Source organism: Xiphophorus couchianus, chromosome 4 (assembly GCF_001444195.1).
Source record: "Xiphophorus couchianus chromosome 4, X_couchianus-1.0, whole genome shotgun sequence".
NCBI classification, from domain to species: Eukaryota; Metazoa; Chordata; class Actinopteri; order Cyprinodontiformes; family Poeciliidae; genus Xiphophorus; species Xiphophorus couchianus.
Genome location: NC_040231.1, coordinates 33216561 through 33241928, shown reverse-complemented (window position 1 = coordinate 33241928; position 25368 = coordinate 33216561). Strand labels below are relative to the sequence as shown.

The 25368-nt window shown below is 39.6% G+C and overlaps 1 protein-coding gene across 1 annotated transcript in view; it reads right to left on the bottom strand.

Moving 5' to 3' along the window:
* Window positions 1-1183: 1183 nt before the first annotated feature.
* Window positions 1184-25368, bottom strand: part of LOC114142726 (mucin-5B-like) — a 39648-nt gene continuing 15463 nt past the window's right edge. Inside the window, exons 28-46 of the mRNA XM_028014140.1 lie at window positions 20935-21117; window positions 12749-13002; window positions 11454-11625; window positions 10991-11235; window positions 10651-10834; window positions 9538-9763; window positions 8835-9007; window positions 8684-8753; window positions 7130-7251; window positions 6500-6531; window positions 6246-6414; window positions 5520-5615; window positions 4986-5026; window positions 3952-4170; window positions 3721-3822; window positions 3403-3531; window positions 2319-2358; window positions 1949-2069; window positions 1184-1519 (exon numbers count right to left, since the gene is read on the bottom strand). Coding sequence (XP_027869941.1) covers window positions 1318-1519; window positions 1949-2069; window positions 2319-2358; window positions 3403-3531; window positions 3721-3822; window positions 3952-4170; window positions 4986-5026; window positions 5520-5615; window positions 6246-6414; window positions 6500-6531; window positions 7130-7251; window positions 8684-8753; window positions 8835-9007; window positions 9538-9763; window positions 10651-10834; window positions 10991-11235; window positions 11454-11625; window positions 12749-13002; window positions 20935-21117 — 2780 coding nt within the window. The 3' untranslated portion in view covers window positions 1184-1317. The remainder of the gene's footprint in view (window positions 1520-1948; window positions 2070-2318; window positions 2359-3402; window positions 3532-3720; window positions 3823-3951; window positions 4171-4985; window positions 5027-5519; window positions 5616-6245; window positions 6415-6499; window positions 6532-7129; window positions 7252-8683; window positions 8754-8834; window positions 9008-9537; window positions 9764-10650; window positions 10835-10990; window positions 11236-11453; window positions 11626-12748; window positions 13003-20934; window positions 21118-25368) is intronic.

Below are 25368 nucleotides of genomic sequence, written 5' to 3'. Positions count from 1 at the left end.
AAAAATTACAAAGTGCTTCAACAAACAAAATAACAAATACACAAAACAAATTTAAGTAAAAGCAGATTTAAATCATTTTTAGCTGACCTTTGAAAGAAGCCACTGAGTTTACTGATCTGAGAAATGGGGAACTAGTCAAAGTTTAAGTAAGTCTCATAACTAGTTTAGTTTCAAAACTGAATTCTCAGGTAATGAAAGACGAACAGAACAGGCTCAGTGTAACTGACTGGAGATGTAACATGGTTACTAGTTATTTCATAATCAGCTGAATGTGGCTGGCTGCTCGGTGATGTGATGGTAGAACCCAGTGGAAGGTTCTGGGTTTGAATCCCAGCTGGACCCTGTACTCCAGCTCCATCCCACCATCCAGAACCTGCATGTTTGGTTCCTTGGCTTCCTTAAACTGCATTTTCCAAATAATATTATTACAGTATAATATACACCACATACACCATTTATGTTTTACCAAGAACTAACTTTTAGCAAAAATACTCCTGATTCCTCAACATGGTGGGATTGTTTCACTCTGCCAAAAAGGAAGTGGTCTAAACTAAAACATGAACAAACTCATCACCACAAATCACTGCTTACAGGTTTAAGAAGCAACTGGAAATCTATTATAAAATAATTTATCATTTAAATATCTGTGTGCAGTTGTGCATTTCTGAATGTAGTTGCATCTGATTACTATGAGTATCTTAGTGTATTAGAAAAAGGAAACTACACTTTAAATGAAGCTATAAATTTTTATTATGTTAAATATATCTAAATTATCTCCCTGTCTTATACTGGTCTGTGTCTGTTTAAAAGTTTTGTAAAATGTTTTAATGTTTCATCTGTAATATGATTTGTGTAAATGTAATCTGTCTGTTTTATGTAAGGAACAACATCCTGCTGATGCTAATAAGGAAACCATCTAATTCTATTTAAAATCATTATGATTATATGAACAGTCATCTGCCTACAGCAACAGCTTCTCACTTTAATAAAACTATTTTAAAAATCTATTTGTTTCATTATAACTGCATAAATCAATGTGCTGAATTTCAGGTTGACACATTTTATTTAGATTGTTCAGCTACATCAACCTGTAGTGACCCCCTCCCTCTCCCCCCGTCCAATCCTCACTGTGTTTTCATTCAGTAATGTTCCAAATGAGCCACAAAGGTTCTGCATACAAAACATCATTTTGCAGACATATTTTATTTCTTATCAGTGAGAAATACAGACATAGTTTAATTCTAACAGACTCTGTAGAAGAGCATATTATGCTATAAAGTTTGAAAAAGTTGTTCCCTGGTGTGATTGAGGAGCAGGTCAGCGCCTCCTGCGGCGCTGGGCTCTGGTTGTGGCGCCCGCTGAGCATGTCTCCGTCCTGCAGCGGCAGCTTTCCACCTGGCTGTAGCTGTGCTGCAGCGTGGAGCCGTCAGCGCAGGTCAGCTCCACCTGCTTCATGCTGGTTGTGGCCTCATGGCAACACTCACACTGGTGCATCATGGAGTTGGCTGCAGCTGAGTACCTGCAGAAATCCACACAGACAATGGCAGCATGGTTTCTACCTGTTCTCCATTTAAAACGGCTCCTCTTTGCCCAAACTGATTCTTTAGACTAAATTTAGCATTTGAATGCGAATAGATGTTCAGTAAAAAGATTTTTCACAAATTGTGACATAACAGGGGTTCTTATAGAGTATTTCAGTTTGCTGACAAATGAGAAATTTATTTAGACATGCAAATAAAATGCAAACTCAACAGTTAAGTCTGGTTATCCAGGTTCTGCAAGATGCAATGTAAAATCTTTCCATTCATAGATCGGAGTCGCAAACTAGCTGCAGTTATTCTCATTTTCTTTAAGGTATTTACAAAATATTTCTCTGTTTTCATGCCTAACATTTTCTATGTATCAGTGTAAGATTAGGAACTCCAGAAATATTGTCAAACATTCTTACATAGATGAGCTCCTGCAGTGTCCCACACATGATGTAACATTGACCGGCACAGCACTGACACAGTGGTTCACCTCAACTATGATCTGCTGACTCTCCACCTGGCAGACATTCTGGAGCCGACCTGGAACACACCACAGCTAGTCATACACCCGGGTGCAACACAAGGCTGTGTTGTGTGTTGTGAATTCTGTGTTCTGTGCTGTGTGTTCTGTGTTCTGTGTTCCGTGTTCTGTGCTGTGTATTCTGTGTTCTGTGCTGTGTATTCTGTGTTCTGTGCTGTGTATTCCGTGTTCTGTGCTGTGTATTCCATGTTCTGTGCTGTGTGTTCTGTGCTGCAGCTCATCCCTCCATGCAGGATGTGGAATCTTACAGGTTGTGCAGCAGCCGGAGGCGTCGGTCGTCTCAGTTCCCTGCAGGACAACAAGGAGGGTTAGCAGAGAGCAGCAGAGCTTTATGGAAGGGGGGTGGAGTTCAGCTAGTTCTCAGTCTTTTGAAAAAGGATTAACACTACTGCATAATACAAACATCACCATGCTTTGTGGTGACTCCATGATTTATGTTTTAAGGGCTCAAGAAGCTGAACATGAATGCATGCAAGACTTTTTTATTTTACACATTAAAATCCCTTCACTTCCACTTCACTATTCTGCAGCCCACTGAGTTGGTTTATGTTAAAATATCTGACCTGTGAGATCTGCAGTATTACCATAAAGTGATTAGAAGGTTCTGGAAGTTTAACTCCTCCATTGAGTCGGTCAGTTTGGGTCAGTTATGAAAGGTGTTGCTGGTTTATCATATTGCTCAGTTTGCTAGGAAGATGCTGAGCCTCCATTACCTACACAGTGCTACAGATTGATGGCCTCCATGTCACGCTGCATTGAAGCAGTAATTCATGCAGAGGAACAATCAAGTATTGAGTGCATAGAAATGTACAGACTTTTCAGAAGCCTGACATTTATGCTTAAAACATCTGCTTTTGTTTGATCTAATGTGATATTTTGATTTTATGAAACAGATTTTGTTTTACCTGTCATCCATAAAAAATGCAAAAAGTAAAAGCTTGAAATACTTTATGTACTATGAATCTCTGTAAAATGACTGTTTCATTTTCTGGGATGACTGACTAGAAATATTGAAGTATCACCTAATATTCACATTTTCTCAGGTTTTACTAGTAGAAGGAAAGGTGATGATTCTCTCACACAGACCTTAGTGGCTTCACCCCATAAAGCAATGCTAACTGCTAACTGAAAGTTATGTAAATAAATACAGCATCAGTGTCCCAAACAGTGTGAGATGTTGTGTATGTCTTTTTGTGTCCACAGCAAAGAATCCATTAGTCCAAGTTTTTTTTTGTTGAATAAGTTTTTTGTCTTTTTCTTCCTTTGCCACCATCTTCCCGTAGTTTCAAATGAGATCAAACATGAGAGCTTGTCTACATTTGAGGAACTCACAGGTTCACAGTCCAGCGGGTTGAAGGGAGGACAACTGGTCCTTGTTTCCTTCATCACAATCTGTCCGTTAATCTCCTCACATGTGTATTGCACACACTTATCACCAGGTGGCACAAATGTGTTGTTGACCTGAGCAGAAATGAAGAGCAGTCAGCTAAAGGCAGCAGGCCTGAATATGTTTAAAACACACACAGTATGTACAGTAAGGTCAGGAATGAAAGATCTGCTCCATACTGCTAAAGGCTACATAGCTTCATACTGCTGTGATTAATATGTCATTTCTTAATTTCACAACTTAAACACAGTATGTTGACTGACCTCAATGATCTGGACTGTGTTGTTCCCAGAAGTGGTGAGAATGCATCTTTTCTGTACACATGAACCACAGCACTGACCTGCTGCAGGCTGATACTCAAACCCCTGCAGACAGACAGACAGACAGACAGAATGAATATCTCCATGGTAACCTGTAGGAGTTTGATCGGTACCAGATCCACAGTAATAATGTGTGCAGCAGCATCCTGAGTGATGTTGGGTGAATTCTCTTACTTCAGAGCAGTTTGTGTGGCAGACAACAGGTCTGCATGTGATGACGTTGAGTTTGGTGGTGGGGTGTGTGTCGGGGCCGCAGTAACACTCCTGGCAGGCTGCAGGAATGAAAGACTCCTCCTGTACATCTCCTCCTGTCCCGGATGGCACTGCGGCAAATGACACCTCCTCCAGTGGAGCTTCTGTTACTGTCTGAGGTGTTGGTATCTTGGCACCAGGCTGTAAAGCCACACAGCTTTAGTTACTTTCCTCGGACGTTAAACTCTACAGAAGCTCTTCCAGAGATTTGCATCTACAGCGACTGAGCTTGAACAGTCTGACAGGAATACTTCAAAAAATGTAAAAAGATACTGGATGCTACAGCAAAAACACTAAATTTTACAAAGTGTTTCCATCTAGTTTCTAGTGCAAATGTGTAATACACATGAAATAAGACACAAATAACTTAGAAGTAACGTTTTAGATAAATAAACATCAATAATGTTTGAATATAGATAAAATAGTTTCACTGGCTGATTTTTTCTCTAATAACAAGGAATTTTTCCGGTTTTAAGTAAAAAAAAAAAATCTAAAACCTACTTTATCTATTTTCAAAAATTATTGACTTAAAACAACCTTAGGATTCAAATCATCTCAATTGGAAGTTCAGATTAAAACGTTTTACTTGTGACCATGTCACCAGGCTGAGAAGTGAGGCACCTTTTTTGTCTTCCGTGTCTTTTAATTTTGTGTTTATTTAATTCCTAATAATTGTTTTAGTGATTTAATGAAGTGCTGTGGGACCACTGTAAGAAGAGCATTGCTGAGGCTCAATGTGGATCCTAAATGAACTAACCAAACAGGCCAGCAGGAGTGGATGTGGGCATGACTGAGACACCGTACATCATTCTTTTGTGGTAAAGATGAAATAAAAGAAAAGTTTTTTTATGGTTATGAACAGAACAGAAAGTGTCAGTTTTTAATAGGGAAAATAAATCCTTTGATAGCAAACTGAACAGTTGGATATAATCATTCAATAAGATTAGTTTCCTCACCTTGAACTCAGTCATGTCATAGACACACACACCTTTAGGAACTACAGAGAGAGAAAAGAGACAAGTTGGGTTTTAATATGGTTATTATGTAAAATAAATGATCCAGCTCTATTTCAAGTGAACAGAAATCTGTACTTAAAACGATTACATGAATTCATACATTGATGTTAAACAAAGTTCTTCATATAAGTATTTAATCTACGGTTTATGAAAATCCTGAGCTGTTTAATTACTTTCGTCAACAGGAATTAGTTGCATCAGTTCTGTGGTTTAACATGTGAAGAATCAGATCGTTAGCAGGTCGTAAAATGATTTAAATCAATCAAACATAGAAGATATACTACAGATTTCACTGTCATTAATAAAGGAATTAAGAATAGCAGGAGGTAGTTAGACTGTAGGGAGAACGGGGCTGCCTGCTTCGTCACGTCTTTCATCATGTTGGACCTTTTTGTTGTGTTTTAACTCAGGAGGTAAATCCTCTCCTGGCATCCAGAACTGATGCAGTAACTGGTCCAGACTGGAGTCACTCACCACACTCGTAGGACGGGCAGCAGGTCCTGTTGGACACGTGAAGCTGGAAGCCCAGAGGGCAGGTCACAGGACCAGCACACAGGTTCAGGTTGCATTCTGTTGGAGGCAATGGCAACACATGTTGCTGTAAAACTGCATTAAATTTTCTCATCACAAACAACAAGAATCAAACCAGGAGTTCTGAAGTTTTGATTCTTATTGTTTGCTCTTATTGATGGACCTTGTGTCCAGGAAGTCTGAGCTCACAATGACAACCAATCAGCTGCTCACAGCAGCACCAAACTCAAAAACATAAAAAACATCAGGATCATTATCAGAGTTTATCACTGAGGTCACAACGGATACACAGTGAAAAGAGATTAGGTTATTTAGCAATTTAAACTCCTGATAAGAGGACACTGACATGAGTCAGGTCTTCATATCATCCTCATCTCTTCACAGACTCCCTGTTTACATCTGGACTCTGGCCGTGCTGTTGCAAAATATTAATATCACATCCAGTCAGAAAAAAAATGTATCAGTAAAAACAAAATGATTAAATTGAACCTAAATCTTGACAATTTTGGAGTTAACTAAGTATTAACTTACTATGTTTTAGTTGATCATTGATTTGATTATAGACAATATTTTTTTATTAATGGAAGTTTAAGCTTACAGCCTTATTTATCGGTTACCAGGTTCAGCTAACAGTGATGTGTTTACATGACATCATGTAACATAACTGACCACAGGTCTGTGTTGTGCAGCAGCCTTGGCTTGTGTTGGTCAGCTGCTGGCCGGGCTCACTGCAGTTGGGCTTCTGGACCTCAGGACAGGTCACCGGCTCACAGCGGACACTCATGGAGTCCTGGTCACACTCACAGCTGCTGCACTCACTGGTCCATGTTTCCCCTGGCTGGTGGGGACACATGAGCCAGTTTAGACCCGCAGGTTATGATTTAACAGAGCACATGTAGATATTTGCTGGGCGCAGTTTTCACCTGTTTGGGTTTTCCATCTGGTCCAACACAGTCTGCAATCAAAGCACAGGAAGGGGAACAGAGAGTATTTATGATTGACAAATAATTTGTTGCTTTATTGAGTGTGAGGGCAGGGCACCACCATCCCAGTTCTGAGGAATCCAGTAAAATAACTGGTGAATATATCTGACTGAGCTCCACTGACTGGCTCATTTCTTCAGAACTCTGAAATATTTCAGTAACTTGAACAAAATGTGTTCTCAGCTCTATTTTCTACAGATTTTACCAGCATTTCAACTGGTAGGGAATCAATCAATCAATCAATCAATCAATCAATCAATCAATCAATCAATCAATCAATCAAGTTTCTTTATAGAGCACATGTCAGCAGCAAGGCAGTTCAAAGTGCTTCATAAAAACCTTGTGCAGAAAAAAAAGCATAAAAACAAAGTCCTTTATAACATCATAAGGCAGAAAGTCATATAAACAAGTGTTTTAAAAGCTGTGTTAATTTATGTGTAACTTCCTGAACTTTATGAGAAACAGGTGATAAAAAAAGAATCTCCCATGAAAACACTAAGACTGCTCAGTCAGACTGAACCTAAAATTCTCTGAAGACTCACTCCAAGCTGTTTTTCTCAATCATCTTACCGCAGGAGGCGACACATGTGTCATAAACTGTGTTGAACAACGTGGTGCCCTGAGGACAGAAGCAGCCTTCCTGGGTGTAGTTGGCAGATGATGTCACATCTGCCTGAAACTTCCTGTTGTATCTGATGGGATTGATGGAAAGGTGGATTACTGCCGAGGTCTGATTACATTTTTCATTTTTAATAACTGATCTGGAGGTAGAGTGAAGGTTAGCCTGTTACTTAATCTTCCCCCTTCACACCCTTTGAACTTTTTCACATTTTGTAAGAAAATAATCACAGACAAAATTTTCTTACAATAGAAAATGTTGAGTACAACACACAGAGTGTTACTATTTAGTAACAGTTTATTTTATTTTATTTGTTATAAAAGTATTACTCATTAAACTTTAGCTTTAATAACATAAAGCTACTGCCCTGTGACAGACTGGCGACCTGTCCAGGGTGAACCCCGCCTCTCGCCCGGAACGTAGCTGGAGATGGGCACCAGCAACCCTCCCGACCCCATTAGGGACAAGGGTGAACAGAAAATGGATGGATGGATGGAACATAAAGCTACATCATTTTTAAAGTTTAATCAGTAAGACTTTTATAACAAATTTATGTCAGATCATGATTTCTTGGTTAATGTCAAGTTGTCATAACGAAGACATTTTCAATAATGTCAACTTTGTATTAAAAGTGTCATGATTTACCGAATGACACTTTATGACAACAGTCATAAATATTCATGAAGACTTACTCATGTTCATGACAGGTGTTATGTCATGTTTATGACGACGTCATGACAGTCTTATTCACAACCCGGCAAATAAAGTGTTACTGTATTTTTACAATCAAACATTTATAAGTAGAACCACATTTATCTACATACTTTAACCAAAAAAGCAAACTTTGCTGCACCCAAATCAGCTTTTATCTAATTTATTAAACTAAATGGAGCAAGCGATTTGAAAGAAAGTGACCCAAGTCCTGTTTTTACATTAGAGAATCAATATATTAAACTGAGATAAAGGAAATTGGAAATTAGATGCCTTTCTTTCTATATAGCAAACGTGTAAAATCCTTTTTAAGTTTTGGATCTGTAGAGAATAACATCACCTTCCTACAAAGAAAGAAAAAAAATTGACTTTTTAGCTTAGTTTTTTTTTTTGGGCTTGCAAGTACGACGATTTTTTTTCTATGTGACAAAAAATTTGGACACCTCTGTTGTAAAACAATGCATCTCATAAAGCTCTGTTCAATTCATCACTGACTGAAAAGAGACATTGCTAAATGATTAGATCAAAGCATGGTCAAGTTTTTGGATGGTCCAGTCAAAGTCCAAACTTAAATTCCATTAAATTCCAAAAGCAAGATTGACATTTTCTTTCACTTCACAGTTATGCACTACTTTCTGATGCAAAATGAAATTCTGTATTGGACATGCTGACATTTGTAGCTGTTGTGCAACAAGTAAGTTTACTTATCTCTGAATTTTACCATCTACAAAGAACAATAAGCAATCTGCAACAAATAATACAAATGCAGCAGAGTGAGAAAATGTTTACTGTACCTGTCATTGCATGTGGGCTCTACTGAGGGGCCACATGCCATGTACACTTTGTTGTTTGGACATCTGTGCTCTATAACATATAATCATGTTAATTTTAATATATTCCAGATCTCCAAAAAATGAAATATGTGATACTGACTAAATGTCTCACCACACAGTCCGTTGGTGTCACTCCTCCAGTCAATGCAGACTCCTGCATTGGAACACTCAGCAGCATACGCCTCCAGGCTGGAGCACGTGTCATTACCACCATTACAAATTTCATAGGTGCAAGAGCTCACAAATGGTGCAGGGGATATGAATGAGTGGCACGGGGTGAATAAACTACAAAGACCATAGTTGCATATTAGAACAGCAGAAAATGGCTAAAAAAGTTGCAGACACAAATTCAAAAAACTGCAATTCAATATGTGCAGACAGAATAAGAAAAAAACTGACAGCTCAATTTAACCCACCGTCTTAGACCAAGTGTTGCATGACCTTTAAAGAGGCGGCATTATGTATTTTCCAGGCACAAAGCTCCATTTTATATCACAATCAAGTAACTATGTTACCTTCAGTTATTATAAAACACTGTAAGTATCAAACATATAAATAAATTTGACATGTTTGTAATTTGACATGTTTCTGTAAGACACAGGTCAAATTAAGTTATTTCTCAAACATGCATGAAAGAATCAAAACAGCTCCCCTCTTTCTGTCTGTTAAGTCTTAGTGCCATTCATGTGAAGCTAGGAGATGCAGAAAAAATGACTGGAATTAATCTCAAGTTTCTGCAAATATCACTTGAAATATAATAAACATAAAGACAGATTTATAAAAAAATTAATGACATGTTTTGAGTTTTTCCTGACCTGCTCATAAGTAGCTCACAGATGGCAGGTTTGCAGGTTGGTTGTGTTGTTGGATTTGGGTGCTGTGATGAAGATGTTAGCGGTTGTGCAGTTGCAGTAACAGAAGGAAGGCTTGGGGAGACACAACTGGTCCCGGGGAGAGTCCAGAGTCCTGCAGATTCTGAGCAGCTTTCTATCTGGCCATTTGGAGAACGGCAGTCATTGGCCTGCGAGTTGTCACAGGTACCTACCAACAGAGGAAGCAGTTAGCGGCAGAGCTAGAAAACTCAAAGAAGTCATTCTCTGGATATTCTCTGGAAATTCACAAGCAGCTCAGACAACATGTTGACTTGTTTCTTTCATCCTGTGGAAGGGGCATAAATATTCCATCCTTAACATATGGAACAAATATGTTTCCTTTTATTTATCATTATAGCAGGAAAATATCCATTAAATCCATTTCAATATCTACAGTAAGTAAGTCTGAAATATTCTTAAACCTCTCAGTAAATAAAGACCATCTAACCAGTTGATATTCATTCTAAAACAGAAAATGTACAGAAAAGAAATAGGCAGGAACTGTCTATTTTACACAAAACAAACCAATTTCAGGCAGAGCAGCAGGAGATGGCTTCTGCTTTGATTGAGCTCAACATTTGATGCACTTTTCCATGGTACAAGAAACTAAGAGAAATCATGCTCAGCAATCTCAGATATAATATAAAGGCAGTTTTCTACCAGTAGAACCTCGTGTGTTTATCTGTGTGTTACTGTGTGCACCAACACTTGAAGGCTGGCATCTAACCCTGCCAATGTGTCCTTGATTAATGTGAAAGAATATATACGTACATCTACCTAGCATGCATGAAAACCTTAAACAAAGGCTGTTTAAAACTTTTCTACCTACTTGATTTGGGTTGGAATCAAAATGAAGTCATGTCTGATTTGGGTCTTGCTACATTTACTGACCTTTGGATCATTCTCAGATACTGTCATCCTAAAAAAGTATAAATGTAAATGCATCCCTAACTTTCCAAGTGAGATCATTTTCCCATGTAATCTATTGTCTTTTGTTTCATATGTCCAAATTATCATCAATAAACATGACTGATAACAAGCTCTCTGATAACTCACCACATTGTCCCTCAGTGTTTCCCCCAAACAGAGAATAAGGAAGGTCAATACTGAAGGAGGAGCCTCTATAGACTATTCTTGTGTTGATATCCTGTATCACTGCTGTGATCTCCATGTCTGTGCCATAAAGCAGCATAACAGAATTGCCATATGCTGGATAGACACGTTTCTGATTCACATACACCTGTAGGACCCCAAAAACAACAAAAATATCAAGTTAAGGAAGGTTGTGAAGTCGAAACAAGTGTCAATTACATCATATCATGCAGAATATTTATTACATCTTATCTGTACAAAAAATATCACAAACTGAAATTGTTCCAGTTAGACTGCTCCTTACCACATTGGTTGGTGTTCCTGAAGTTTTCACTTGAGTCAAAACTGCCTTTACTGATTGATATGTGACACTTAGAGCCAGAGGGCAGAATGTGCTGTCTGAAGGATCACAGTTATTGCTTCTAGTAATTGTTAAGTTATGTTTTGAAATAATCTCCTTAACTAAGTAATAAGAGCAATTCTGTTGAAAATTATACATTTGTCCATCAAATGTCATGTAGTTGGATCCACTCCAGACATTACATACACCTTCAGGAAGAGAAAGAGAACATTTCAAGAATTAAAAAAACATTACATCATATTTTTGTGAAATCTTATCAACTAATAAGAATATATGAAATGCTAAAATAAGGCTACAAAGGTATGTCATCTGGTTCAAATGGAACACTAAATGCAAAGATATAAAGGACCACATAGTTTCTTGTAAGCAGACAAATTATTATGGAACGATTCAATTTTAAACTTACATTCACATTCATAGTGGAAGCAACATCCATTTTGTTCATAGATCTTGACAGGTTTCCTCCCATTGGTACAGATGGGGAGGGTTACATTTGGACAGACTGTAGCTGTGACCGTTACCTTGCCTTCGATGCAAGTAGCTGTGGTGCAATTGCTAGTATTCCAGGACTCTCCATTCTAATAGGAAAAAAAATCAATAAGTCAAATACAGCAGTGAGTTATCATTTATCACTGAAGGGCTTTGTTCTTGCAAACTCCAGTGTTGTCTGGAACTGGAAATACCAATTACTTTGCATAAATCAAGTCAGAACATTTGTCATCGTAATCCAATATGATGAAAAGTATACGGTGAACCCTTGTTTTTCGCAGGGGTTGCGTTCCAAAAAGAACCCATGATAGGCAAAATCCGTGAAGTAGTTACCTTCATTTTTCATAATTATTATACAGCATAATTAAATACTCTACATTAAAACCAAAGAACAAAACCTGTTTTCAGGCCTGTTTTTTTTTAACAAATAGAACACTTTCTTACAAATAACTACAGTAAAATAATCATTTCAGTCATCAATACAAAGTACAGTAGGACAAATGTTGACTCGCGTATTTCACTGTTCCTCTGACTGTGACGCTGCGGCCTCACTCAGCTCTCTAGTGTCTTTTTCTTCTGAAGACTGTGGTGCAGGTGTGTTTTTTCGAGAGAAGAACATAGTTATCGGTAGTTGTTGACGCTTTTTTTTCTTCTGGGCAAAAATATTTGCCAAAATTTGCCAAGCTGTATTACGTATATTTAAATACCGTAACGTTATTGGCACACAGGTAGAGAAGAAGCGAAGAGACTGTTTAGCCAATCAGGACGCAGAACACAATGCACTGTGAAAAGAAACTGCACAAAAAAATCCGCGAAGCAGCGAGGCCCTGAAAGGTGAACCGCGTTACAACGAGGGTTCATTATACCTCAGAATTGACTCATGAAATGTATATATCTTGACAAATAATTACAAAAAGCAATATTAAAGAGTAAAGAAAGCTTACTGAATTTGTTTTAGCTAGTAATGAAATCTAATCAATAGTGAAAAGTTAACGTTTTTAAACAGTAGTCAATTTGTTTTTCGTTTAGCGGATAAACTATATCTTTTTAATGCATAAATTATTTGTGCATTAAAATATTCCCTCAGTGGATCAGGATCTGGATATCTTTGGTCGTACTTTGTGCTGTAAGTTCTGACTGTTCCAAAAAAATCTATCTTTGTTGAAACCAATTATAGATGAATTGCATACCTTAGCTGACGACATATCTTACCTGTCTTGCTGGATACACATCAGAGCACTCTAGAGTAGCTGTAGATGCTAATGTTGTTACTGTGGTCATGGGTCCAGAGCTTGAAGTTGGGGCCTTTGTGGTTGAGCTCAGTAATGAAGTAGAAGAATGTGCAGTAGTGCTAGATATTGATGTGGTTGGACATGGGCTGGATTGTGTTTCAACCTTACAGGATGCATTGCAATATGCACTGTAACACCACCCAAGGCCATCAGTAACATTGTATAACAAGTCTCCTGTGAATAAAAGATTATAAAGCAAAGTTTAGAACATTAAATAAAAAATGCATTCATTACATTTTAAATGCAAGGGTAGTAATGAAATAAGGATCAAAAATGTGAATACTGAAGATGTATTAGATTAAGATAAATATTACAACCTTTAAAGATTTAGCTGTATTATTCAGAATTTAGAAATGCATTGCTTAATTGAAACAAAAATAGTCCCATCAGTCTAAAAGATGTACAGAGTATGAAGTTTTGGCCTTATATGAAGTTCTCAAAAGTCATCTGTAAACGGCAGGATGGTCAACAGTCAATCAGTCCTTAATTTGAAAAACAATATTCTGATAAATCTGACAAGTTTGTTTGGAATTCTGTAATGAAAAAGTCACTGAGGACCAAATTGTTTATGTAGCAGATAAAAAAACAAATGATAGTTGTACATGTATACATAAGATATATTTTGAAAACAGAAGAAAAAAAAACCAAAGCTCAATGGTTTGTTTACATTCTTGAGGAGTCAAGCTTATAGTGTTATTACTGCAATAGAATGTGCCTTCCAGTAGTGTGTGTCTACTTGTATTATCTATGAAATTTTGCAATTTTATGAGGGATTTGTAATTTCATGTCTGAAACTGTTAATTTATAAAGGATTATTCATATTAATTACATTATTCACACATATCTGAAAATGCTTTATGTTTAAAATACTATGAAAATAATTAAAAATAAACATTAAGATGTAAAAGAACATACCTGAATGATGAGATGTTCCGTTAACATTACACACACATAAAGCTGTGGTAAATTGTGAAGATGAAGGAAAAGTTGCTCCAGTTGATGAAGGTGGATAAACTGTTGCAGTTCCTGGGAGTGTCTGTGTAATGGGTGCAATGACAGTTGTAGCACCAACTGGGCTTTCAGTGGTTAAGGCTGTTGTGTTTTTTATGGATGGGTTTGTAAGTATGCTTGATGTGTGTAACTGTCCGGTTATAACAGCAAAGGTTGTTTCAGACCGTGTAACAGTTTCAGTTGTGGCTCTGATTGTAGATGTTATAGGGCCTTCTGTAGTGGTTGTATGAAGAGATGGCTTTGATGGTACGGTTGAAGTTTCACTCCTTCTGCTTGTTGCCTCTGGCACTGAAGTTGTGTCTTCAAAAATTGCTGTGGTGGAGAATGTTAATTGACCAGAGGTTACTTCCACTGGCTTTCTTGTACCTACATTCGTTGAGGGACCTTGGGTTGTAGATGCTTCAGAAGCTTTTGTTGTAATTGCTCCAGTGGTTCTGGTAGGTGGTGTTGTTGTTTTGGTAACAACAGAGGGAGTAGATGTAACAAGTGATGTTTCTTGGCTTGTTGACATGATTCCTGGTACTATAGTTGTGGATTCAACAACTTCTGTTATGGAGCCAGTCACGGGGCCTGTTGTGCCAACTTTCGAGGGGTTTGTTGTTCCAATCTTTACTGTTGTTGTTTCTGAGAACGTAGTTTCGACAGATTCAGTTGTGGCTCTGTTTGTAGATGTGATAGGGCCTTCTGTAGTGGTTGTATGAAGAGATGGCTTTGATGATACGATTGTAGTTTCACTCCTTCTGCTTGTTGCCTCTGGCACTGAAGTTGTGGTTTCAAAAATTGCTGTGGTGGAGAATGTTAATTGACCAGAAGTTACTTCAATGGGCTTTCTTGTACCTACATTCGTTGAGGGACCTTGGGTTGTAGATGCTTCAGAAGCTTTTGTTGTAATTGCTCCAGTGGTTCTGGTAGGTGGTGTTGTTGTTTTGGTAACAACAGAGGGAGTAGATGTAACAAGTGATGTTTCTTGGCTTGTTGACATGATTTCTGGTACTATAGTTGTGGATTCAACAACTTCTGTTATGGAGCCAGTCACGGGGCCTGTTGTGCCAACTTTCGAGGGGTTTGTTGTTCCAATCTTTACTGTTGTTGTTTCTGAGAACGTAGTTTCGACAGATTCAGTTGTGGCTCTGTTTGTAGATATGATAGGGCCTTCTGTAGTGGTTGTATGAAGAGATGGCTTTGATGATACTATTGTAGTTTCACTCCTTCTGCTTGTTGCCTCTGGCACTGAAGTTGTGGTTTCAAAAATTGCTGTGGTGGAGAATGTTAATCGACCAGAAGTTACTTCAATGGGCTTTCTTGTACCTACATTCGTTGAGGGACCTTGGGTTGTAGATGCTTCAGAAGCTTTTGTTGTAATTGCTCCAGTGGTTCTGGAAGGTGGTGTTGTGGTTTTGGTAACAACAGAGGGAGTAGATGTAACAAGTGATGTTTCTTGGCTTGTTGACATGATTCCTGGTACTATAGTTGTGGATTCAACAACTTCTGTTATGGAGCCAGTCACAGGGCCTGTTGTGCCAACTTTCGAGGGGTTTGTTGTTCCAATCTTTACTGTTGTTGTTTCGGAGAACGTAGTTACGGCAGTTTCAGTTGTGGCTCTGATTGTAGATGTGATAGGGCCTTCTGTAGTGGTTGTATGAAGAGATGGCTTTGATGATACGATTGTAGTTTCACTCCTTCTGCTTGTTGCCTCTGGCACTGAAGTTGTGGTTTCAAAAATTGCTGTGGTGGAGAATGTTAATTGACCAGAAGTTACTTCAATGGGCTTTCTTGTACCTACATTCGTTGAGGGACCTTGGGTTGTAGATGCTTCAGAAGCTTTTGTTGTAATTGCTCCAGTGGTTCTGGTAGGTGGTGTTGTTGTTTTGGTAACAACAGAGGGAGTAGATGTAACAAGTGATGTTTCTTGGCTTGTTGACATGATTCCTGGTACTATAGTTGTGGATTCAACAACTTCTGTTATGGAGCCAGTCACGGGGCCTGTTGTGCCAACTTTCGAGGGGTTTGTTGTTCCAATCTTTACTGTTGTTGTTTCTGAGAACGTAGTTTCGACAGATTCAGTTGTGGCTCTGTTTGTAGATGGGATAGGGCCTTCTGTAGTGGTTGTATGAAGAGATGGCTTTGATGATACGATTGTAGTTTCACTCCTTCTGCTTGCTGCCTCTGGCACTGAAGTTGTGGTTTCAAAAATTGCTGTGGTGGAGAATGTTAATTGACCAGAAGTTACTTCAATGGGCTTTCTTGTACCTACATTCGTTGAGGGACCTTGGGTTGTAGATGCTTCAGAAGCTTTTGTTGTAATTGCTCCAGTGGTTCTGGAAGGTGGTGTTGTGGTTTTGGTAACAACAGAGGGAGTAGATGTAACAAGTGATGTTTCTTGGCTTGTTGACATGATTCCTGGTACTATAGTTGTGGATTCAACAACTTCTGTTATGGAGCCAGTCACAGGGCCTGTTGTGCCAACTTTCGAGGGGTTTGTTGTTCCAATCTTTACTGTTGTTGTTTCTGAGAACGTAGTTACGGCAGTTTCAGTTGTGGCTCTGATTGTAGATGTGATAGGGCCTTCTGTAGTGGTTGTATGAAGAGATGGCTTTGATGATACGATTGTAGTTTCACTCCTTCTGCTTGTTGCCTCTGGCACTGAAGTTGTGGTTTCAAAAATTGCTGTGGTGGAGAATGTTAATTGACCAGAAGTTACTTCAATGGGCTTTCTTGTACCTACATTCGTTGAGGGACCTTGGGTTGTAGATGCTTCAGAAGCTTTTGTTGTAATTGCTCCAGTGGTTCTGGAAGGTGGTGTTGTGGTTTTGGTAACAACAGAGGGAGTAGATGTAACAAGTGAATTTTCTTGGCTTGTTGACATGATTTCTGGTACTATAGTTGTGGATTCAACAACTTCTGTTATGGAGCCAGTCACGGGGCCTGTTGTGCCAACTTTCGAGGGGTTTGTTGTTCCAATCTTTACTGTTGTTGTTTCTGAGAACGTAGTTTCGACAGATTTAGTTGTGGCTCTGTTTGTAGATGTGATAGGGCCTTCTGTAGTGGTTGTATGAAGAGATGGCTTTGATGATACAGTTGAAGTTTCACTCCTTCTGCTTGTTGCCTCTGGCACTGAAGTTGTGGTTTCAAAAATTGCTGTGGTGGAGAATGTTAATTGACCAGAAGTTACTTCAATGGGCTTTCTTGTACCTACATTCGTTGAGGGACCTTGGGTTGTAGATGCTTCAGAAGCTTTTGTTGTAATTGCTCCAGTGGTTCTGGAAGGTGGTGTTGTGGTTTTGGTAACAACAGAGGGAGTAGATGTAACAAGTGATGTTTCTTGGCTTGTTGACATGATTCCTGGTACTATAGTTGTGGATTCAACAACTTCTGTTATTGAGCCAGTCACGGGGCCTGTTGTGCCAACTTTCGAGGGGTTTGTTGTTCCAATCTTTACTGTTGTTGTTTCTGAGAACGTAGTTACAACAGTTTCAGTTGTGGCTCTGATTGTAGATGTGATAGGGCCTTCTGTAGTGGTTGTATGAAGAGATGGCTTTGATGATACGATTGTAGTTTCACTCCTTCTGCTTGTTGCCTCTGGCACTGAAGTTGTGGTTTCAAAAATGGCTGTGGTGGAGAATGTTAATTGACCAGAAGTTACTTCAATGGGCTTTCTTGTACCTACATTCGTTGAGGGACCTTGGGTTGTTGATGCTTCAGAGGCTTTTGTTGTAATTGCTCCAGTGGTTCTGGAAGGTGGTGTTGTGGTTTTGGTAACAACAGAGGGAGTAGATGTAACAAGTGATGTTTCTTGGCTTGTTGACATGATTCCTGGTACTATAGTTGTGGATTCAACAACTTCTGTTATGGAGCCAGTCACGGGGCCTGTTGTGCCAACTTTCGAGGGGTTTGTTGTTCCAATCTTTACTGTTGTTGTTTCTGAGAACGTAGTTTCGACAGATTCAGTTGTGGCTCTGTTTGTAGATGTGATAGGGCCTTCTGCAGTGGTTGTATGAAGAGATGGCTTTGATGATACGATTGTAGTTTCACTCCTTCTGCTTGTTGCCTCTGGCACTGAAGTTGTGGTTTCAAAAATTGCTGTGGTGGAGAATGTTAATTGACCAGAAGTTACTTCAATGGGCTTTCTTGTACCTACATTCGTTGAGGGACCTTGGGTTGTAGATGCTTCAGAAGCTTTTGTTGTAATTGCTCCAGTGGTTCTGGAAGGTGGTGTTGTGGTTTTGGTAACAACAGAGGGAGTAGATGTAACAAGTGATGTTTCTTGGCTTGTTGACATGATTTCTGGTACTATAGTTGTGGATTCAACAACTTCTGTTATGGAGCCAGTCACGGGGCCTGTTGTGCCAACTTTTGAGGGGTTTGTTGTTCCAATCTTTACTGTTGTTGTTTCTGAGAACGTAGTTACGGCAGTTTCAGTTGTGGCTCTGATTGTAGATGTGATAGGGCCTTCTATAGTGGTTGTATGAAGAGATGGCTTTGATGATACGGTTGTAGTTTCACTCCTTCTGCTTGTTGCCTCTGGCACTGAAGTTGTGGTTTCAAAAATTGCTGTGGTGGAGAATGTTAATTGACCATAAGTTACTTCAATGGGCTTTCTTGTACCTACATTCGTTGAGGGACCTTGGGTTGTAGATGCTTCAGAAGCTTTTGTTGTAATTGCTCCAGTGGTTCTGGTAGGTGGTGTTGTTGTTTTGGTAACAACAGAGGGAGTAGATGTAACAAGTGATGTTTCTTGGCTTGTTGACATGATTTCTGGTACTATAGTTGTGGATTCAACAACTTCTGTTATGGAACCAGTCACGGGGCCTGTTGTGCCAACTTTCGAGGGGTTTGTTGTTCCAATCTTTACTGTTGTTGTTTCTGAGAACGTAGTTTCGACAGATTCAGTTGTGGCTCTGTTTGTAGATATGATAGGGCCTTCTGTAGTGGTTGTATGAAGAGATGGCTTTGATGATACGGTTGAAGTTTCACTCCTTCTGCTTGTTGCCTCTGGCACTGAAGTTGTGGTTTCAAAAATTGCTGTGGTGGAGAATGTTAATCGACCAGAAGTTACTTCAATGGGCTTTCTTGTACCTACATTCGTTGAGGGACCTTGGGTTGTAGATGCTTCAGAAGCTTTTGTTGTAATTGCTCCAGTGGTTCTGGAAGGTGGTGTTGTGGTTTTGGTAACAACAGAGGGAGTAGATGTAACAAGTGATGTTTCTTGACTTGTTGACATGATTCCTGGTACTATAGTTGTGGATTCAACAACTTCTGTTATGGAGCCAGTCACGGGGCCTGTTGTGCCAACTTTCGAGGGGTTTGTTGTTCCAATCTTTACTGTTGTTGTTTCTGAGAACGTAGTTACGGCAGTTTCAGTTGTGGCTCTGATTGTAGATGTGATAGGGCCTTCTATAGTGGTTGTATGAAGAGATGGCTTTGATGATACGATTGTAGTTTCACTCCTTCTGCTTGTTGCCTCTGGCACTGAAGTTGTGGTTTCAAAAATTGCTGTGGTGGAGAATGTTAATTGACCAGAAGTTACTTCAATGGGCTTTCTTGTACCTACATTCGTTGAGGGACCTTGGGTTGTAGATGCTTCAGAAGCTTTTGTTGTAATTGCTCCAGTGGTTCTGGTAGGTGGTGTTGTTGTTTTGGTAACAACAGAGGGAGTAGATGTAACAAGTGATGTTTCTTGGCTTGTTGACATGATTCCTGGTACTATAGTTGTGGATTCAACAACTTCTGTTATGGAGCCAGTCACGGGGCCTGTTGTGCCAACTTTCGAGGGGTTTGTTGTTCCAATCTTTACTGTTGTTGTTTCGGAGAACGTAGTTTCGACAGATTCAGTTGTGGCTCTGTTTGTAGATGTGATAGGGCCTTCTGTAGTGGTTGTATGAAGAGATGGCTTTGATGATACGATTGTAGTTTCACTCCTTCTGCTTGTTGCCTCTGGCACTGAAGTTGTGGTTTCAAAAATTGCTGTGGTGGAGAATGTTAATTGACCAGAAGTTACTTCAATGGGCTTTCTTGTACCTACATTCGTTGAGGGACCTTGGGTTGTAGATGCTTCAGAAGCTTTTGTTGTAATTTCTCCAGTGGTTCTGGTAGGTGTTGTTGTTGTTTTGGTAACAACAGAGGGAGTAGATGTAACAAGTGATGTTTCTTGGCTTGTTGACATGATTTCTGGTACTATAGTTGTGGATTCAACAACTTCTGTTATGGAGCCAGTCACGGGGCCTGTTGTGCCAACTTTCGAGGGGTTTGTTGTTCCAATCTTTACTGTTGTTGTTTCTGAGAACGTAGTTTTGACAGATTTAGTTGTGGCTCTGTTTGTAGATGTGATAGGGCCTTCTGTAGTGGTTGTATGAAGAGATGGCTTTGATGATACGGTTGAAGTTTCACTCCTTCTGCTTGTTGCCTCTGGCACTGAAGTTGTGGTTTCAAAAATTGCTGTGGTGGAGAATGTTAATCGACCAGAAGTTACTTCAATGGGCTTTCTTGTACCTACATTCGTTGAGGGACCTTGGGTTGTAGATGCTTCAGAAGCTTTTGTTGTAATTGCTCCAGTGGTTCTGGAAGGTGGTGTTGTGGTTTTGGTAACAACAGAGGGAGTAGATGTAACAAGTGATGTTTCTTGACTTGTTGACATGATTCCTGGTACTATAGTTGTGGATTCAACAACTTCTGTTATGGAGCCAGTCACGGGGCCTGTTGTGCCAACTTTCGAGGGGTTTGTTGTTCCAATCTTTACTGTTGTTGTTTCTGAGAACGTAGTTACGGCAGTTTCAGTTGTGGCTCTGATTGTAGATGTGATAGGGCCTTCTATAGTGGTTGTATGAAGAGATGGCTTTGATGATACGATTGTAGTTTCACTCCTTCTGCTTGTTGCCTCTGGCACTGAAGTTGTGGTTTCAAAAATTGCTGTGGTGGAGAATGTTAATTGACCAGAAGTTACTTCAATGGGCTTTCTTGTACCTACATTCGTTGAGGGACCTTGGGTTGTAGATGCTTCAGAAGCTTTTGTTGTAATTGCTCCAGTGGTTCTGGTAGGTGGTGTTGTTGTTTTGGTAACAACAGAGGGAGTAGATGTAAGAAGTGATGTTTCTTGGCTTGTTGACATGATTCCTGGTACTATAGTTGTGGATTCAACAACTTCTGTTATGGAGCCAGTCACGGGGCCTGTTGTGCCAACTTTCGAGGGGTTTGTTGTTCCAATCTTTACTGTTGTTGTTTCGGAGAACGTAGTTTCGACAGATTCAGTTGTGGCTCTGTTTGTAGATGTGATAGGGCCTTCTGTAGTGGTTGTATGAAGAGATGGCTTTGATGATACGATTGTAGTTTCACTCCTTCTGCTTGTTGCCTCTGGCACTGAAGTTGTGGTTTCAAAAATTGCTGTGGTGGAGAATGTTAATTGACCAGAAGTTACTTCAATGGGCTTTCTTGTACCTACATTCGTTGAGGGACCTTGGGTTGTAGATGCTTCAGAAGCTTTTGTTGTAATTGCTCCAGTGGTTCTGGTAGGTGGTGTTGTTGTTTTGGTAACAACAGAGGGAGTAGATGTAAGAAGTGATGTTTCTTGGCTTGTTGACATGATTCCTGGTACTATAGTTGTGGATTCAACAACTTCTGTTATGGAGCCAGTCACGGGGCCTGTTGTGCCAACTTTCGAGGGGTTTGTTGTTCCAATCTTTACTGTTGTTGTTTCGGAGAACGTAGTTTCGACAGATTCAGTTGTGGCTCTGTTTGTAGATGTGATAGGGCCTTCTCTAGTGGTTGTATGAAGAGATGGCTTTGATGATACGATTGTAGTTTCACTCCTTCTGCTTGTTGCCTCTGGCACTGAAGTTGTGGTTTCAAAAATTGCTGTGGTGGAGAATGTTAATTGACCAGAAGTTACTTCAATGGGCTTTCTTGTACCTACATTCGTTGAGGGACCTTGGGTTGTAGATGCTTCAGAAGCTTTTGTTGTAATTGCTCCAGTGGTTCTGGAAGGTGTTGTTGTGGTTTTGGTAACAACAGAGGGAGTAGATGTAACAAGTGATGTTTCTTGGCTTGTTGACATGATTCCTGGTACTATAGTTGTGGATTCAACAACTTCTGTTATGGAGCCAGTCACAGGGCCTGTTGTGCCAACTTTCGAGGGGTTTGTTGTTCCAATCTTTACTGTTGTTCTTTCTGAGAACGTAGTTACGGCAGTTTCAGTTGTGGCTCTGATTGTCGATGTGATAGGGCCTTCTGTAGTGGTTGTATGAAGAGATGGCTTTGATGATACGGTTGAAGTTTCACTCCTTCTGCTTGTTGCCTCTGGCACTGAAGTTGTGGTTTCAAAAATTGCTGTGGTGGAGAATGTTAATCGACCAGAAGTTACTTCAATGGGCTTTCTTGTACCTACATTCGTTGAGGGACCTTGGGTTGTAGATGCTTCAGAAGCTTTTGTTGTAATTGCTCCAGTGGTTCTGGAAGGTGGTGTTGTGGTTTTGGTAACAACAGAGGGAGTAGATGTAACAAGTGATGTTTCTTGGCTTGTTGACATGATTCCTGGTACTATAGTTGTGGATTCAACAACTTCTGTTATGGAGCCAGTCACAGGGCCTGTTGTGCCAACTTTCGAGGGGTTTGTTGTTCCAATCTTTACTGTTGTTGTTTCTGAGAACGTAGTTACGGCAGTTTCAGTTGTGGCTCTGATTGTAGATGTGATAGGGCCTTCTATAGTGGTTGTATGAAGAGATGGCTTTGATGATACGATTGTAGTTTCACTCCTTCTGCTTGTTGCCTCTGGCACTGAAGTTGTGGTTTCAAAAATTGCTGTGGTGGAGAATGTTAATTGACCAGAAGTTACTTCAATGGGCTTTCTTGTACCTACATTCGTTGAGGGGCCTTGGGTTGTAGATGCTTCAGAAGCTTTTGTTGTAATTGCTCCAATGGTTCTGGAAGGTGGTGTTGTTGTTTTGGTAACAACAGAGGGAGTAGATGTAAGAAGTGATGTTTCTTGGCTTGTTGACATGATTCCTGGTACTATAGTTGTGGATTCAACAACTTCTGTTATGGAGCCAGTCACGGGGCCTGTTGTGCCAACTTTCGAGGGGTTTGTTGTTCCAATCTTTACTGTTGTTGTTTCTGAGAACGTAGTTTCGACAGATTCAGTTGTGGCTCTGTTTGTAGATGTGATAGGGCCTTCTGTAGTGGTTGTATGAAGAGATGGCTTTGATGATACGATTGTAGTTTCACTCCTTCTGCTTGTTGCCTCTGGCACTGAAGTTGTGGTTTCAAAAATTGCTGTGGTGGAGAATGTTAATTGACCAGAAGTTACTTCAATGGGCTTTCTTGTACCTACATTCGTTGAGGGACCTTGGGTTGTAGATGCTTCAGAAGCTTTTGTTGTAATTGCTCCAGTGGTTCTGGAAGGTGGTGTTGTGGTTTTGGTAACAACAGAGGGAGTAGATGTAACAAGTGATGTTTCTTGGCTTGTTGACATGATTCCTGGTACTATAGTTGTGGATTCAACAACTTCTGTTATGGAGCCAGTCACAGGGCCTGTTGTGCCAACTTTCGAGGGGTTTGTTGTTCCAATCTTTACTGTTGTTGTTTCTGAGAACGTAGTTACGGCAGTTTCAGTTGTGGCTCTGATTGTCGATGTGATAGGGCCTTCTGTAGTGGTTGTATGAAGAGATGGCTTTGATGATACGATTGTAGTTTCACTCCTTCTGCTTGTTGCCTCTGGCACTGAAGTTGTGGTTTCAAAAATTGCTGTGGTGGAGAATGTTAATTGACCAGAAGTTACTTCAATGGGCTTTCTTGTACCTACATTCGTTGAGGGACCTTGGGTTGTAGATGCTTCAGAAGCTTTTGTTGTAATTGCTCCAGTGGTTCTGGAAGGTGGTGTTGTGGTTTTGGTAACAACAGAGGGAGTAGATGTAACAAGTGATGTTTCTTGGCTTGTTGACATGATTCCTGGTACTATAGTTGTGGATTCAACAACTTCTGTTATGGAGCCAGTCACGGGGCCTGTTGTGCCAACTTTCGAGGGGTTTGTTGTTCCAATCTTTACTGTTGTTGTTTCTGAGAACGTAGTTTCAACAGATTCAGTTGTGGCTCTTTTTGTAGATGTGATAGGGCCTTCTGTAGTGGTTGTATGAAGAGATGGCTTTGATGATACGATTGTAGTTTCACTCCTTCTGCTTGTTGCCTCTGGCAATGAAGTTGTGGTTTCAAAAATTGCTGTTGTGGAGAATGTTAATTGACCATAAGTTACTTCAATGGGCTTTCTTGTACCTACATTCGTTGAGGGACCTTGGGTTGTAGATGCTTCAGAAGCTTTTGTTGTAATTGCTCCAGTGGTTTTGGAAGGTGGTGTTGTGGTTTTGGTAACAACTGAGGGCGTAGATGTAACAAGTGATGTTTCTTGGCTTGTTGACATGATTCCTGGTACTATAGTTGTGGATTCAACAACTTCTGTTATGGAGCCAGTCACAGGGCCTGTTGTGCCAACTTTCGAGGGGTTTGTTGTTCCAATCTTTACTGTTGTTGTTTCTGAGAACGTAGTTACGACAGTTTCAGTTGTGGCTCTGATTGTAGATGTTATAGGGCCTTCTGTAGTGGTTGTATGAAGAGATGGCTTTGATGACATGGTTGAAGTTTCACTCCTTCTGCTTGTTGCCTCTGCTGCTGAAGTTGTGGTTTCAAAAGTTGCTGTGGTGGAGAATGTTAATTGACCAGAGGTTGCTTCAACGGGCTTTCTTGTACCTACATTCGTTGAGGGACCTTGGGTTGTAGATGCTTCAGAAGCTTTTGTTGTAATTGCTCCCGTGGTTCTGGAAGGTGTTGTGGTTTTGGTAACAACAGAGGGAGTAGATGTAACAAGTGTTGTTTCTTGACTAGCTGTCATTATTGTTGTTGTGGTATATGTTATTTGTGGGTTGGTTTCATCCTTTAATTTAGTTGTTGTTCCTTCTGTTCTTGATGTGATGTTTATTGTCGACGTAGATCTTAAAGCTTAAAAAATAAGACCAACATGTAATAAAACATTTATGGCAAACTTTTCAAAGTCAAACAGTATCATATAATTTTCTAGTAATTATAGTCAGTCTCAAACCTGTGCTAAATTTAAATGCAGTTGTTGTAGGCCCAGCGGTTGTAGTATCCATACATATGTACATGCTTCTAGATATAGTTCCATTAGCGCCACATTCAGCTGTAATGCAGTTTCCCAGACCATCCGAAGTGTTATATATAGTGGCACCATAGTTGTAAGTTTTTCCATTAATTGTGCATGTACATGCTGTAGGTAGATATATGACATTGTTAATTTAAACAAAATAATAATTTTAGTATTTACATTTATTAGATATATCCTGATTTCCATAAATTACAACATATACTCACAATCAACACTGTAGATGCATATTATCCCAGATAATGTACAGGAGCTTTGAAAAATAGAACACTGTGTTAATCCCACTATTTTTTAATTAACTGGTTAAAAAGCAGAATGTTTCCTCATGTATTTTAATTTTCAAAATTTCTCTAAAATACATCTCTCTGTGA